Source organism: Mus caroli, chromosome 10 (assembly GCF_900094665.2).
Source record: "Mus caroli chromosome 10, CAROLI_EIJ_v1.1, whole genome shotgun sequence".
NCBI lineage: Eukaryota > Metazoa > Chordata > Mammalia > Rodentia > Muridae > Mus > Mus caroli.
The window spans coordinates 58,030,951-58,045,821 of NC_034579.1; the positions used below are offsets into that span (position 1 = coordinate 58,030,951).

Sequence of the window (14,871 nt, forward strand, 5' to 3'; positions counted from 1 at the left end):
AGCTTCTCACCATTTACTTTGATGTTGGCTACTGGTTTGCTGTAGATTGCTTTTATCATGTTTAGGTATGNGCCTTGAATTCCTGATCTTTCCAAGACTTTTATCGTGAATGGGTGTTGGATCTTGTCAAATGCTCCGCCTCTAATCTTTAAGTTCCCCCAGTGTCTTAGAGTTTCCATTGCTGAGAAGAGACACTATGACCAAGGCAAGTCTTATAAAGGACAACATTTAATTGGGCTGGCTTACAGGTTCAGAGGTTCAGCCCATTATCATCAAGGTGGGAACATGGCAGTGTCCAGGCAGGCATGGTGCAGGAGGAGCTGAGAGTTCTACATCTTCATCTGAAGGCCACTAGCAGAAGACTGGCTTCCAGGCAGCTAGGATGAGGGTCTTAATGCCCCACCCACAGTGACACACCTACTCCAACAGGGCCACACCTTCTAATAGTGACATTCCCTGAGCCAAGGAATCACACCCAGGGAAGAAAATATGTTTTATATTCATAACATTTTTAAAAAAGATTTATTTATTTATTTTAATGTATATGAGTACACTATAGCTGTACAGATGGTTGTGAGCCATGTGGTTGCTGGGAATGGAACTCAGGACCTCTGCTCCCTCCAGCCCCGTTTGCTCTGGCCCAAAGATTTATTATTATATGTAAGTACACTGTAGATGTCATCAGACACACCAGAAGAGGTCGTCAGATCTCATTATGGATCCATCATGTGGTTGCTGGGATTTGAACTCAGGACCTTTGGAAAAGCAGTCAGTGCTCTTAACCGCTGAGCCATCGATACAAGGCCTATTCATAGCATTTGGATGAGAGGAAGTGCTAAGTGGTATTTGTTGAACTTAATTTGCATCTCACTTTTCTCTTCCCATTGGATTGAAGTAAACATGGCGCCTTCACAAAATGGAGGATGTCACCCAGGAGAGCGCCATTCTTTCACGGCTCATGCTGTAGTGCTTGATACCCCGAGGATCAGACTATCCCTGGGAACTTAATTCTACCCCACACAATCTTATTGGCCTGTCTCATGGAGTCACAGCTGTAGTGGGATTCTGGTGTGTTTAAATGGTCACATCTCTATCCATAGACATGAATATGAGACCCATGAAATAAAAGAGCAAGTGACAATCATATCAGGTGACACGCTCAGCCACTGACAAAGTATGCTCGAATTCACTGAAACAAACCATGGCTTCAGTTTCTTGTGAGTTCCTTTTACTTACCTATCAGTGGCGGGAAGTATTCTGTGACCCACTGCAATCTGTCACCTCTTTATCCAGCATGCCGCTGGAGAAGGGACAGGAGCAATCTGACTCCTCGATCTTGTAACTCATCGGTTACTAACCTGCTTTGGCCACTAACCCGGAAGTACTCTTCCCTCCTCGAAAACGCAAGCTCTGAGAGATCTTCCTCTCTGAGTGACCTGCTCTTTGTGGATCCTCTGCAGACCCAAGGCACATCTCACGCCACGCCATGGGCATGTGGGAGCAGCAAACTTTCCATACATTTGTTGGTTTCCATGATTGGCATGTGAAAACTTGATTGAGAATGCCTTTGTTAGCATATATTGACGATGGATCTTACTGTGATATTTTCATGCATGTGTATAATATAGTTGGTGATATTTACTGCCCTACTCTCTCTTTTGTCCTCTCCCAGACCCACTTTTCTCTCTCTCTCTCCCTCCCCTCTCTGTTTCCTTCCCTCCATCTGTCTGTCTATCTGTCTCTCTGTCTGTCTCCCTCTGTCTGTCTCTTGGCATGGACCTTTTTGCATGTGGATGCAGAGACCAGAGGGCAACATCAGACGCATTCCTAAGTCACTCTCCAGTGTATTTAAAAATTTTAAGCTCATTTAGTTAAAAATTATCATTACATTATTTACCCACTTCCCTCCGCCTCTCCAATCCTTCCCATGTACCTTCCTCTTGCTCTCATCCAAATTAATGGCCTCGTTTTCTTTGTTGTTACACACACACACACACACACACACACACACACACACTCACATACATACATATATACACACGGTGTGCTCTCCCCGAGGAAGACTTCAGCAACTGAGGAGCTGCCTGTGGTTCTCTAGGGTCGAGGCCCCCTGAGTTTCCTTTCTTTCACGTCAACCCCGTCTATCGGTGTCTTCCTTTTTCAGCTCATGCCTAGGCAGCCATGTTAGTGAGGCTTTATGGGTGTGGCTTCTCTGACACTTCTAGGAGTCAGAATCTCACAGCAAGTGGTTCCTCTGGTTCTTGCAGTCTTCCCCCTACCCCACTGATCTCTGAGCCTGAGGCACAGGTGTCTGCACTTGGATTGGTCGTGGTTTTCTGTAACGATCTCCATCTGCTGTAAAGAGATGTGATGAGGGGTGGGAACCACCCTTATCTGTGGCTTTAGGGACAGAGATTTTGAATGTGACAAGGGATTACGCTGGCTTAGTGAAGTGGTGGTGAAGCTCGCTCCTTGGCTAGCCTGGCTGGCCATGGATCTTGGGTGGTTGCTTCCCCAGTGTTGGGATTGCAGATATGAACAGCCACACCCAGCTTTTCCATGTAGTGTCGGGGTTCAAACTCAGGCTCTCAAGCTTTCGTAGCATATACTTTACTGACTGAAACCTCTCTCCAGCCCTAAGAATCTTATAATAATTAGACTTATTGTTAGACTTAAAATTCTACATTAAATCTCATTTTTGGGGGGCATGAAAATTCTTTTATTTTGAATGACATATGCTCTTCTTGTTACGATGAGGGTGGACAGAAGCTCTTATTCATGCATATCGGTGCTACACACATACAGTCTCTATCCCTTTATGATCACCCCTAATTAGTCCATTGAAAGATAGTTAGCATTTGTTGTCTCTGAGTTACGGTGGGTAAAACTGAAGCATACTGTTGACTCTGTCATCTAGCAGGGAATTTGAAGAAAACATGTCACCATTATCATCTGCTTTTCTTTCCGTTTTCAGTTCCAAAGAACATTCGAGTCTCTCAAAAATGTTTCCAACAAGTCCGACCTCCAGAGAACCTACCAGAAGCTCGGGAAGGAGCTGGAAAGCCTGGATTATTTGGCCTTCAAACGCCAGCAGGTAGGATTCGGTGCTCTCCTCCGGTGGAAAATAAGAGCAATTCAGGCTTCCCGCTGTCCCTCCTGTGGAGGTGCAGACAGGTCGGGAAACTTAACTTCTAATGATTGGGGCAGAAATAGCTTGTGTCGATCGCCCCGTGTTCATCTTGCTACCTACAGTGTGCAGTGCGGTCCTGGCTTTTAGATGGGTACTTTAGGGGTTTCTGCACATGTCCTTTTATTCCTTTAAAAGAAGATTCCCGCGGTTCTGTGAAGGTCTAACTACCCTTTGGTAATGACGTCTCAGCAGCACAAAGAAGAGCTTCTAGGACGGCCTGGCCACATGGCTTTTGTATTTGGTAGGGTATAACCAAGGGGGGGAAAAAAAAACCACCCAAAGACCAGGAAAAGCGTATGGATGAACCTGCAAAGTGAGGATAGAGACTCACCTGTTTTCAACAATAGCGTTTGGCCTCCAACTTTGCTTTTTGATCTTTGAAGATGAGTAAAACCTTGTTAAATAAATGTGCAAGGTTAAAGGGAAGGATTCTTAACAAGTGCATGCCTCTTGGCTCGATTGGAGAGTCCCAAGATAATCCTGGAGACAAATCAAACCTTTGTAAGATTGCTTGTAGGATCGGTACTGCCCACACTCAGGCTTCACAAGGATACAGTCCGTGCATCCTGTAGACCACACTGCCGCAGTGGCTGGCAGTCCTTTTCAGGCAGAGTCTGGCTGCAGTTCCTGTATGGCCACTAGGTGTCAGTGTCGTCAAGCTTTTACTTTGTTGGAAGGCTTACTTGGATCAGAGCAGTCCCTCAGCGGGTTAAATTAGGTTGCCTGAAAATGGTAGCTGGTGTCTAGAATCTTGGCTACACGGATGACCTGTCTGCAGAGAGTGCAATCGTCTCGCTATTGCCCGATTTACAAGTTCTGGGCCTTTGATATATGGACTTTCAAAGCAGTGTTTTTGTTAAACCATATTAAGTCTATATGATATGGCTTAGAAATTAGCCCAAGAATAGAATTGTGTTTCTAGGTTCTTGCTCTATCAAAGAGGTGGAAAAAGTTTCTCTTCAAAATTGAGTATTTAACCTTTCTGTGGCCTTATTTCTCTAAGAGTTACATTTTATTTAATTATTTATTTATTTTTGATTTTTTTGAGACAGGGTTTCTCTGTGTAGCCCTGGCTGTCCTGGAACTCACGCTGTAGACCAGGCTGACCTCGAACTCAGAAATCTGCCTGCCTCTGCCTCCCACTGCCCGCCTAGTTACGTTTGTTTTATGGAATATTCTAGACGAGGACAAACGGACTATCTCCACAATACTTTATACAGAAAAAGAACATGGTAAGCATTTATGTGTGCGTGTGTGTTTCGTTTTCTTTTTAAACTACTGCTGGCCTGGGTGTTAGCAGATCTAACACAGGGAGCCAGTGTTGCTGAGAGCTGCTACCACAGTCAGTTCCCGGTTCCTGCTGCTCAGCGCTCACACCACGGACCACTGCTTTGGCCTTGAATCCTTTTCAGCTCAGTTTTGTTCCCAAGATCCCACCATGGGGCATTTGAGTTGACTGCCCATCCTCTCGCCCGATCCTTTCGCATTAGCGCGTTTCGGGTAACAGTGATTAGATTCTAGCACTTCCAGGGTGGGCGAGCAGAACTTTGGAAGGACCGTACTGAGACAGGTAACGTGTGAGGAGTGGAGAGAGCGAGCACGTGGTGCCTGTGGACCTGTGTATGTCTGTAGACCATCCTTGCTGCTGCCACGCACTGTGGCACAGAGTAGGACTAAACCACCGAGTCAGTAAACGTCGTCGTAGCCGTACCGTAGAGTCGGTTTTATTGGTAGCATTTGTAGATGAGACCGCTGAAGAGTTTTGTGACTCTCCTATGATGGTCGTACGGAGGAGAGAAGCTGCAGGAGAGAAGTCCTAAGACAGCCTGACTCCAAACCGCACGCCCACATGGAATGGCTGGGCGGGGCTTAAGCATCAGAACATTAGCTGCTCTCTGACTGGGTGGCATCTTCCATTCCTGTTCCTTTAAAGCAAAAAAAAAAAAAAAAAAAAAAAAAATCTAAAAAAAAAAAAAAAAACAAAAAAATCTATTAGCCTCACAGTGAAAAGTACATTTTTTTCCTTTTTCGTCTTACTGGGAGAGATTCAGATCTCTGTAAAACTGCTAATTCAGCAAGAAAATGTCCTTGTAAGAGCTGGATACAGAGACTTCATCCGTGATGGTTTTTTTTGGTCCCGTGGTACCCACCATTCTTTGTGGCAGCAGAAGCAAGCAGGGTCTGTCGCCACCTCCTTGGTGGACCGTTTCCAGTCTCAATATCTGACTGTGGCAATTCTCTGACTGGTGTAGTTACTGGGCATGCCCAAAATTTTGGCTTCAGATTGCGGGGCATTAACACTAATGAGTTTTGTCTCACTTTGAAATGCAGGTGGGCATTATCCCTTACACAAATGCTAATAGACTGTTCTTTGCGTGATTTCAGACGCTCTCCTAATTTATTTTATTCCTGTATCCATTTTGAAAAAAAAAAAGAAATGACTAACATCACCCAAGCTCTTAAGTTAAGGTTGGCAAGTCAATCAATTGTAATAATTTTTATGGATTTATTAAATTTTCTTTTCTATGAAATATCTATATGTATTAACTCTTCTGTATATATCTTTTATAGAGATTTTATTGTAAATATACACATTTCTTTAGAAAATGTAAATGCTACAGAAATTTATTTTACTTGAACACAATGATTATATTTTAATATCCTTGATGGAGAGACTTCTTTCTGAGCAATAGGTTGTTGTGCCTTGTTTTAGTTATTTTAAAAATATTGCTTAAAATGTATGGAGGAAGATATTGAATATATTTATGCATGTGCACGCTGGAGTATATGTGCGAGGTCAGAGGACAGCTTGTAGGAGTCGGGTCTCTCCTCTCACCACGAGGCTTCCTGGGATCCGGTTTGCACCAAGAGCTTGAGCTGCTGAACCGTCTCATGGCCGTTCCTTCTTTGAACCTGTGTCTTTTGAGAACTTACTGCGTACAGTGTCCTAAACACAAGCGGCCTTTGGTTGTTCCTTCCTACAGAATGAATGCTCACACTGGAGTCAGATCAGATGAATCCACGTCTTCCCACGTTCAAAAAGAGGAATGTTGGAAGTGGACAGAGGCGAGAGAGGAGGCTGGGATAGAGGTGGGGTGGGCACACCAAGATGGAGGAAGTGGGTGATCCAGCATCATTAGCACGAAGATCAGGAGGCTCATTCATCGTTATCGGGATAAAACCTTATGAGAACAGGATACAGAGACTTCGTTGTGACTGGTTTTCTGGTCCCGTGGTATTCACAGTTCTTTGCTGCAGCAGAATACATGCAGCCGGGGGACAGGGTCTGTCGCCACCGCCGCCTCCTTAGTGGATTCTTTCCAGGCATTTCCCCGCTCAGACTTCATCCTATTGCATATCCTATATGCACCAGCTGTGGCACAGATCCCAGACTTACATATCAATCCAGGCAGTTGTCAATCAAGACATCTCCTTGGGGCTTTTGTTTTTATGAATAAAGTAAGATTTACTAATTTAGACTATAACTTAATTTCTACCCTCAATGCTTACAATAGCATTATAAAACACATTTCATTTTCACTGGTCTCTAAGTCTTTTGTTACAAATCAGAGCTGACATTATTGAGTTGAGCACTGTATGGACAAAAACACGTTTGTATGTTAATGAGAATATATTTGAAATTAAAACACTTTACTTGAGATACGTGCCCACACTGAAACTCGCTGCACACGCTTGATTCTTGTCTCCTTGATCATGCCTGTTATTCTTGCCTTCTGACCTCCATACGTGGTTTATATAACTTGGTATTTAGACCATCCAGCCCCTTCCTGTTTACTTATTTAACTATACCAACCATTCTTTAACGTCACACTGAAGCCTCGTCTCCCTCGTGACACCTCATCCGATGTCCTCAGGTCAGTGTGTCACCTTCGTTCTCAGCATTTGCCTGTGAGAATCTAAGGGCTGACCAGGGTGGGCTTTGTAATCATGCAGGCTTAGAGTGTCAGCTGCCTTAGGCACTTGACTTTCTTCTTTCAAAACCTGAAGGAAAGAGTACCAGGCTTGCGCCTGTTTTCAGATGGTATAATAAGGTGTAAAGAAAGTCCTTTAAAATTTATAAACAGTTCACCACAGCATCTAACACATTTAGTATTAATAGCTTTCATAATGTTGTTTGGTGTTAATCTCATGAACCCACTTCTTAGATGTCTGTGAGGATGTGTTTATTTATATACGTTCGCAGTACTCGCAGTACATATAGGGTCTAGCACTATTCTAAAAATAGAGTATTTTTAGAGTGATTTTAGATGTGTGTAGTCTGGTGGCTGGTGACTGCAGACATGAAAGAAAGTAATATCTCTCAAGAAGGAAGTTAGCACAGGGCTGGGTTCAGCTGGCAAAATGCTTTCTGCATAGGTATGAGGACCCAAATTCAACCCCAAAGTCCAGCACTAAGGTGTGTGTCTTTAACTCGAGTGCTCGGGAAGTGGGGATAGGAAAGCCCCTAATACAGCTAGCCAATCTAATCAAATCAGTGACCTTCAGGCTCAGTAAGAATTCCTCCTTCAACAAGGTTAGGCAGAGAGTGATCGAAGAAGACACCTGACATAGATCTCTGGCCTCTTAACGCACCCATGAACACATATGTGCACACAAACACACACATGCACACACACACACACACACACACACAGAATGGGAAAAGGGATGGCATATTTGGTTTCAATATGCCTTTACAGTGATATCTCTTGAAAGACAGAACAATTATAGCCCTCAGTGCTTGTGCTAATAACTTCTTAGGGGATTGGTGTTTTAGAACCAGAATTCAGCTAAGTTCCATGTCCTGTGTATCTAAACTTCCTTCTGGGTCCCGTGTTCAGCACAGAATGATCCCTTCTTAGTGTTGATGCTCGGGAGTGAACAAGTGCTTTTCCCTCTTTCTAAGCGTCACGCCTCTCAGGTGGTTAGAAGACCAGAAGGAACAGAATATTCAGTAGAACGAATTTAAAACAAAGTCTTATCAATGAAGCAAATCAGAAATGAATGTGATGAAATTGACTTTGTAAAAATGCCTTCAGCTCTTGGTATTCCTCAGTTGCCTGTGGTTCCCTGTCCAGGCTTTGAAATCATATACACCAAGTAACTATTAATACAATTAGTCATACTGTGTTTATATATGTAGGCATATATATATATATATAGGCAGATATATGCAAATACAATAACTAGATAGATAAATTAAAAAATAAATGAAATGCTTTTAGGTTAGTTAACAGCCTTCAATTAAACAGTAAATTTCTACTTGGTATCTTTCTTTCTGTCCTTTCCTTAATAACCATTTAAATATTGGGTGAAGGACCAAAGACAGCAAAAGAGAACTCCTGTACAACTTCGGTAAGGATGTAAACTTGCAGTAACAGTGGAAAATAGTATGGGAGTTCTTTAAACAAAACCTAAAAACAAAACCAAAGAGAGAGAGAGAGAGAGAGAGAGAGAGAGAGAGAGAGAGAGAGAGAGCGAGAGAGCGAGCCAGTAATAATCAATTGTGGAAAACAGTATGGACATTTCTTTAAAAACAAAAAGCCAGTAATAATCAATATCAGGCCTGATACCACTGATCTTCCTGGAGAAAGTAAGGACTTAGTTTCTGCTTATAGACTCAAGAAAGGATCCAGGTAGCACAGCCATTAAACTTTCTCAAAGGTGGGAAGTTGTAAGCATGATGTCGGGGCAGGAGAGTCATCAACAGTCTTGTTTAAGTGTGAACGCTGTGAGCCACTGTAACAACTGGCCTGGCGAGCTATGCCTGCTAGTGCAATGGTGGTGGGGTCATTAGGAGAGTAACCAATTGCTTTCTGATTAAATTGAAGACCTGATCCACAGGATGGAACTCAGGCCTAGTACTGTTAACTGGGCCAGACCCCATGACTGGGTAGGTGCTAGGTGCTAGGAGGGAACAGAATACTATGACTCTGCTATAGATATAATAACAAGTGTTTTCCTTATACTCACAGATTGTAGAATCTCCCAGCCCTCATCAGAGAAGCCTCTTTTTGTGGCAGATGGTAATTAACACAGAGACCCCAAAACTGGTCAGTGCTCAGAGAGTAAGATCCTGTGGCATGCTGAGTTTAAGATGCCTGTATTATCTGGGCTATGATTCTCACAGGCCACAGATGAAAGGGCAGGTGACTGTAAGAGCCAGAAGCAGTGAACAGCTGCAGGAACCCATTATCTGCTGGATATGATAGCGGCTAGTGCACATAAACGCAGAGTGGCTGTGACCGATGCACAAAGTCAAGACAGACAAAATCCCACCATGAATAGCAGAGGAGGGGTCATGAATGTCACCCCTAGCTGAGGACCTGATGGTAACTGATGGCCACTCAGAAAAGAGTCAGTTTTCTTCAGGAATGTGGTTCTTGAGAGGCTACTCATGCTTCAGGAGATAGTCCTACACACACACACACAGACACACACAGACACACACACACAGACACACAGACACACACACACACACACACACACACACACACACACACACNACACACACACACACACACACACACACACACACACACACACACACACAGATGACACTAGGTTGGCTCCATTCATCTAAGAACAAAGTGCAGGTTATTGGAAGAAGAAAGAGGCAGAGGGGGTGGGGGTCAAATCTCAAACAATAAACATGTGACCAGTAAGTAGAATATGTAAGAAACAAAAAAATTCAAAAATTAAAAACAAAAAAAGAAAGCAGAACCGCCACATGGCCAGGAATTCCACTTCTGGGCATAGATCCGAGCGAAGCCAGAGTCTCAAAGGGACAACTGCATTACTGTGCTCATTGCAGCACTGATAGCAGCCACGATGGGAAAGCAATCCAAGTGTTTCAAGTGGGTGCAAGGATAAAGGAAGCAAGTGGTACATCACAAGCAGAAGCTTCTGTCTGTCTGTCTGTCTGCCTGTCTGCCTGCCTGTCTCTCTGCACGCGCACATGCGCGAGTACGTGTGTGTGTGTGTGTGTGTGTGTGTGTGTGCGCGCGCGTGCGTGCATGTAGGTCATGAATGTAGAAAGAGGCCATGGGACATGAGGGAGAGATCTTAAGAGGGAAGCAGAGTATAAAATAGAAACAACAAGAAAACAGAAGGGACAAGCAAGAGAGGTGAGGAATGGGGGTGGGGAAGGAGTGGGAGGTATGTTGAAGGCAAAGCCACGCCTCACATTTGTATGAGGATCCTCTATAGGAACTCACATTTTGTATGCTAGCTTAAAAAAATAATGGAAAAGAAAGCATGGCATACAGACCCCAAACAGAATATTCTTTTTCCTCAAAGAAGGAAATCCTTTTGCGTGTAATAATATGAATGAGCTGGGAGGGCTTTAAGTGGAATGATCCGAGAGAGAGAAAGGATGTGTTATTTCATTTACATGTGGAACCTAAGCAGGTCAGATGGTGGGATCTGGTGTTCAGGGAATGACAGAACAAGAGGATGTCCGTCAAGGGACACAAGCTTCCCGTTTAACACGAGTGGATTCTAGGACTTCGATGCACAGCCCAGGTGGGTGCTTGGCATAGTAGTCTGATTATAGTAATCCCTATATGTTTATTTAATAAGCACACTACATAAATATGTCATGTATAGATCTCTCAATTATCCTTTAGAACACCTTGGACATATTCAATCTTTGTTGACTACAAATAAAAATTAAAAATTGCAGACGGGTAAGGACTAACCATAAACTGTATAATCCCATCTTACCCTTGAATCTACACGCTCTGAGGATATAAGACTCCATAAAGCCAGGCTTGTGGTTAACATATAGCAAAGAGGAAGAGGTGAGGTTCCAGCCACTTAGAGATATATGAAGAGGAAGGAGTCAGGTGCCACCATCCCTCGGTGTTGCCTACAGAACAATGGATGGCAGAATAGCCTTCATTTGAGCTCTCAAGAAGGTGGAGGCTACACACTTTTTATTGCAAACTTTTGAAGATAAGCGTGCATCTGGAGTTACTGAGGCGTGGACTGAGAAAAAAATGGAATTGAAAACTGGGAGGTGGGATGGGCAGAGCTTCAGCGGAATCCGTAAGCAGGGGATTCACGCCAATGACCGTTGTTACATGGAATATGTTAACTGCTCACCTGGGAGAAGACCCTTCCTTTCTCATCCTGGAATGATTCTGGCTCCCTTGACAGAACCCTGATTAAACCATTCCTCTTAAGAGTAGGTGAGGCAAAGACTGCTACATTAAAATATTCATGTCTATCTTAGATGGCATTCTGTTTCTTATTTACCAAGTGAAGCAAAACGATTATTTATGACACTTATAAATCTGCTTCTGAAGATCTCCAAGCATCTCAGCTATCATTGACGGATTCATTACAAGCCATTTAAAATGTGGAATATTACAGTAGCAAGGCACACCAAGATTCAAGCCACCCCCAATGTGCTTCATTCTCCCGGACACACAGTCTATTGAGGTGCACACTGGAAGGGAGATGTTGTGGGTATTTAAAATAAATCCTCCCCCATATGTAAAAGCATGGAAGGTATTTAAATACCCCCCATCCCTGCGTACATACACAGAAGAATTATGTCAGCATATCACAGAGATAGATGCACGCTGTGCTCACTGCTGTAGCATTTATAATCGTCAAGATATAGGGCCAGCCTGCATGTCTAGCCACAGATGAACAGAGAAAGAAATTGTGTTTTATATACAACAGTATTTTGTCCAACCATAAAGGAGAATCAAATAATGTTATTTAAAGGGAAGCATATCCACCTCAATATACATATACAAATATACAAATATATACATCTATGCATACACACACATAAACACATGTGCACACACAGAGAGGGACGCACTGGTTATTAAAGGTTATTCTGAGTCAGCAGATCCTGAGTTATTCATGTTCCCTAATTCAGTTTACTGCCACAGCCCATCCAGCCATTCTCACTACTTCATAAACTACAGATATTTTATGGGGTAATTTCTTTCTCTATAGTTAAAATCTGAAGAAAATTATGAACCCTTTCCTTAAAAATGAATGTTCAGAATGGCTCTACACCTAAAATCTGATTCCTGCTTTGGTAGTTAACACTCAGGATGAGTAGGCATCTTCTATTAAACTCATAAAGTAAAGCCAGAGAGACAAATTTTAAGTCAAAGGCTTGCCATTCTGTTCCCGTCCTCTGTCTTCAGAGTTGAGTTTATTGATGTCACTGTAATCACTTAGGTGGGAGACTGTGGAACAGAGCACATTCCAGCTGATTTCCACGTACCAGAGCAGATTTATTAATTTTTTACAAGGTTGTTGATAACCTGCCTTGTGAGCAGCTCATGGCTACTTTATAGTGGGAAATGTTTATTGAAATAGTTAAGGCTTTGTTATGGGTTGTTTTAAAATTTACTAGGCTGACAGGAACAACGGAGGTGGTAAAACATTTCAACCTTAAGAGTGCTGGCTACTTGCCCATGTCTTAGATTCTCCAAGTCTGTAAGATTGGGGATGAGAGTTGGCGTGGGGGGGGGCGAGAATCCTGGGACAGTTAACAATGAAAACACCTTGCCTATCTCTTTTGAAGGTACCTTACTTTTAGCACAGACTAGTTGTGCAAGGTGATGGGTCTCACCTTATTTCCATACCTGTACCCAGTGTACAGGTGAAAGGATGCCTTGCTAAAGCAGACACGTGAAAGAGCGTTTTCCTGAAGCAGACACAGGTGAAGGATGTTTTGGTATAGTAGACACATGAAAGGACTCTTGATGAAGGAGTATACATATGACCCCACAGACAGTGGGAGAACAGCACTGAGCATTGGTTTGGTTTGCTCCTCCTCGATATTCTTCACCAATGACATGCATGTATTGGTTCGCCTTACCTAGCATTGTTGAGCTCAATTTGAGGTAACACTGCCATTGAGAGAAACTCGCCCAAGAACTGCTCGTGAGGTTCTTCTGGCAGCTTACCACTTCTGTGGCCTCGCCTTAGGCTGGTTGGCAAGCCTGGCAGTTTCTTCAGGATTAATCTACAGCTACCTGGTGTCTGCTTGCTGAAAGGACTGGACTGTAGCTATTGGTTTGTGCCTGGTGTCTCCCTGCCCAGAGGACTGGTCTGCAGCTGCTGAGTCATATTTGGTGTTTGCTACAGGACTGAACTGCTGCCCAAGAAGATCAAGCTCACCCCCAAAGGTCTACTGCTAACAGGTCCACTTCCCCCACATCCTAATAACTTTTGTCTTCCACTCCCTCTGCTGGGCGGTGGGCTAGAGGAGAGGTTGAACCCTTATTAAAAGTAGGTTGCAAAAAAAATGTATGCCTACACCTTATGTTTCATATTTTAAGCTTACTGAAATAGTCAATTCTTGAAACTGTATCCATTTCAAACTGGCAATGTGATGCTTTGGCAAATACAGGGAGAATGGCTAACAATGTATAGCTAACTAGTGTCAGGGGTTATTCATCCTGTGACCGGAACCTTTTGGTCAACGTGTCCTTATTTCCCTTCCTCCTCCTTCTGGTCATGATGAGGGCTCTCCCACTCTGTTTCTGTGTCCCATGCTGTCAGGTTCCAGGTTATGACACATTTGACTCTCTCTGCCTGGCTTCCATTTAGCGTAATGTCCCCTTAGTTTCATGCATGTTATAACCGGAAGGATTTGCTTCTTTTCAAAGGCTGAAAATTATTCTAAAACACTCTTGTATTTCATATATAATAGAATATTACTCATCTTGTATATAATATACCATGCTTCCTTTATCTGCCCATTTGTCAGTGGCCTCTCCCGTGTTTACTAGGTCTTGACTATCGCACACACCGCTGCCATGTTCATAGAAGTTGTCTCACTAAGCTCGTTAAGATAGGGGCTGGGGAAATGGCTCAGCAGTTGATAGCCCTGCACACACATGCAGAGGATCTAGGTTCAGTTCCCGTTACCTCCATGGGGACTTACAGTCATTCATAACCCCAGTTCCAGGATCTGTCCCCTCTTCTGGTCTCTGCAGTCACCAGGCATGCATATAGTACAGTAGTACATATACACAATAGCTCTACTAATTTATAGTTCCACCAATGTGTCAGCATTGATTTTCCTGTTAACTCTTCCCAGCATTTATTATACTTAAAATTGTTTTTTATAGCCATCTCAATAGGTAGGGGCCATAATGCATTTGTGGTTTTGATTTGCGTGACAATTAATGTTACTGAGTATCATTTTGTATACCCATTGGACACCTTCCTTTTTCCTTAGAAAGATGTCTGTGCAGGTCACTCCCTATCTGACTTATTTGGTTATTTTGCCATTGTTGATCCGTCTGCATCCTTTGTGTATTTGGTATCTGTGGTGGGTTGTGTTAACAGCAGCCACTCTGAATCTCAAAACGGCTTTAACTAGCATTTAATTTTGGTTAAGGATGTTGGGTATTTCCCCAAATCTTTGCTGGCCATCTGCATTTTTTCTCTTGAGAACCATTTCATTTTCATCGATTAGATGGTTCCTTTTGGTATTTGATTTAAAAAAAAATGTTTTCTCCTTATCTGGTTCTTCTATCCATTGGTAAGGAACATTGCTGCGTATTTTTCTTCTCAGCTGGAGTTCATGTCCTATAATATCTAATGACATTGATTTAGTCAGGGTTTCTATCCTGAACAAGACATTACGATCAAGAAACAAGTTGGGGAGGAAAGGGTTTATTCAGCTTACACTTCCA

At 43.1% G+C, this 14,871-nt stretch overlaps 1 protein-coding gene across 5 annotated transcripts in view; it reads left to right on the plus strand.

Annotated features, from left to right (window-relative positions):
- The window catches only part of Ctnna3 (catenin alpha 3), a 1,468,839-nt gene that overhangs the window by 131,235 nt on the left and 1,322,733 nt on the right, over positions 1-14,871 (plus strand). For all 5 annotated transcript variants that reach the window (XM_021173456.2, XM_029482772.1, XM_029482775.1 and 2 more), the window contains exon 5: positions 2,975-3,094. In XM_021173456.2, coding sequence (XP_021029115.1) covers positions 2,975-3,094 — 120 coding nt within the window. The remainder of the gene's footprint in view (positions 1-2,974; positions 3,095-14,871) is intronic.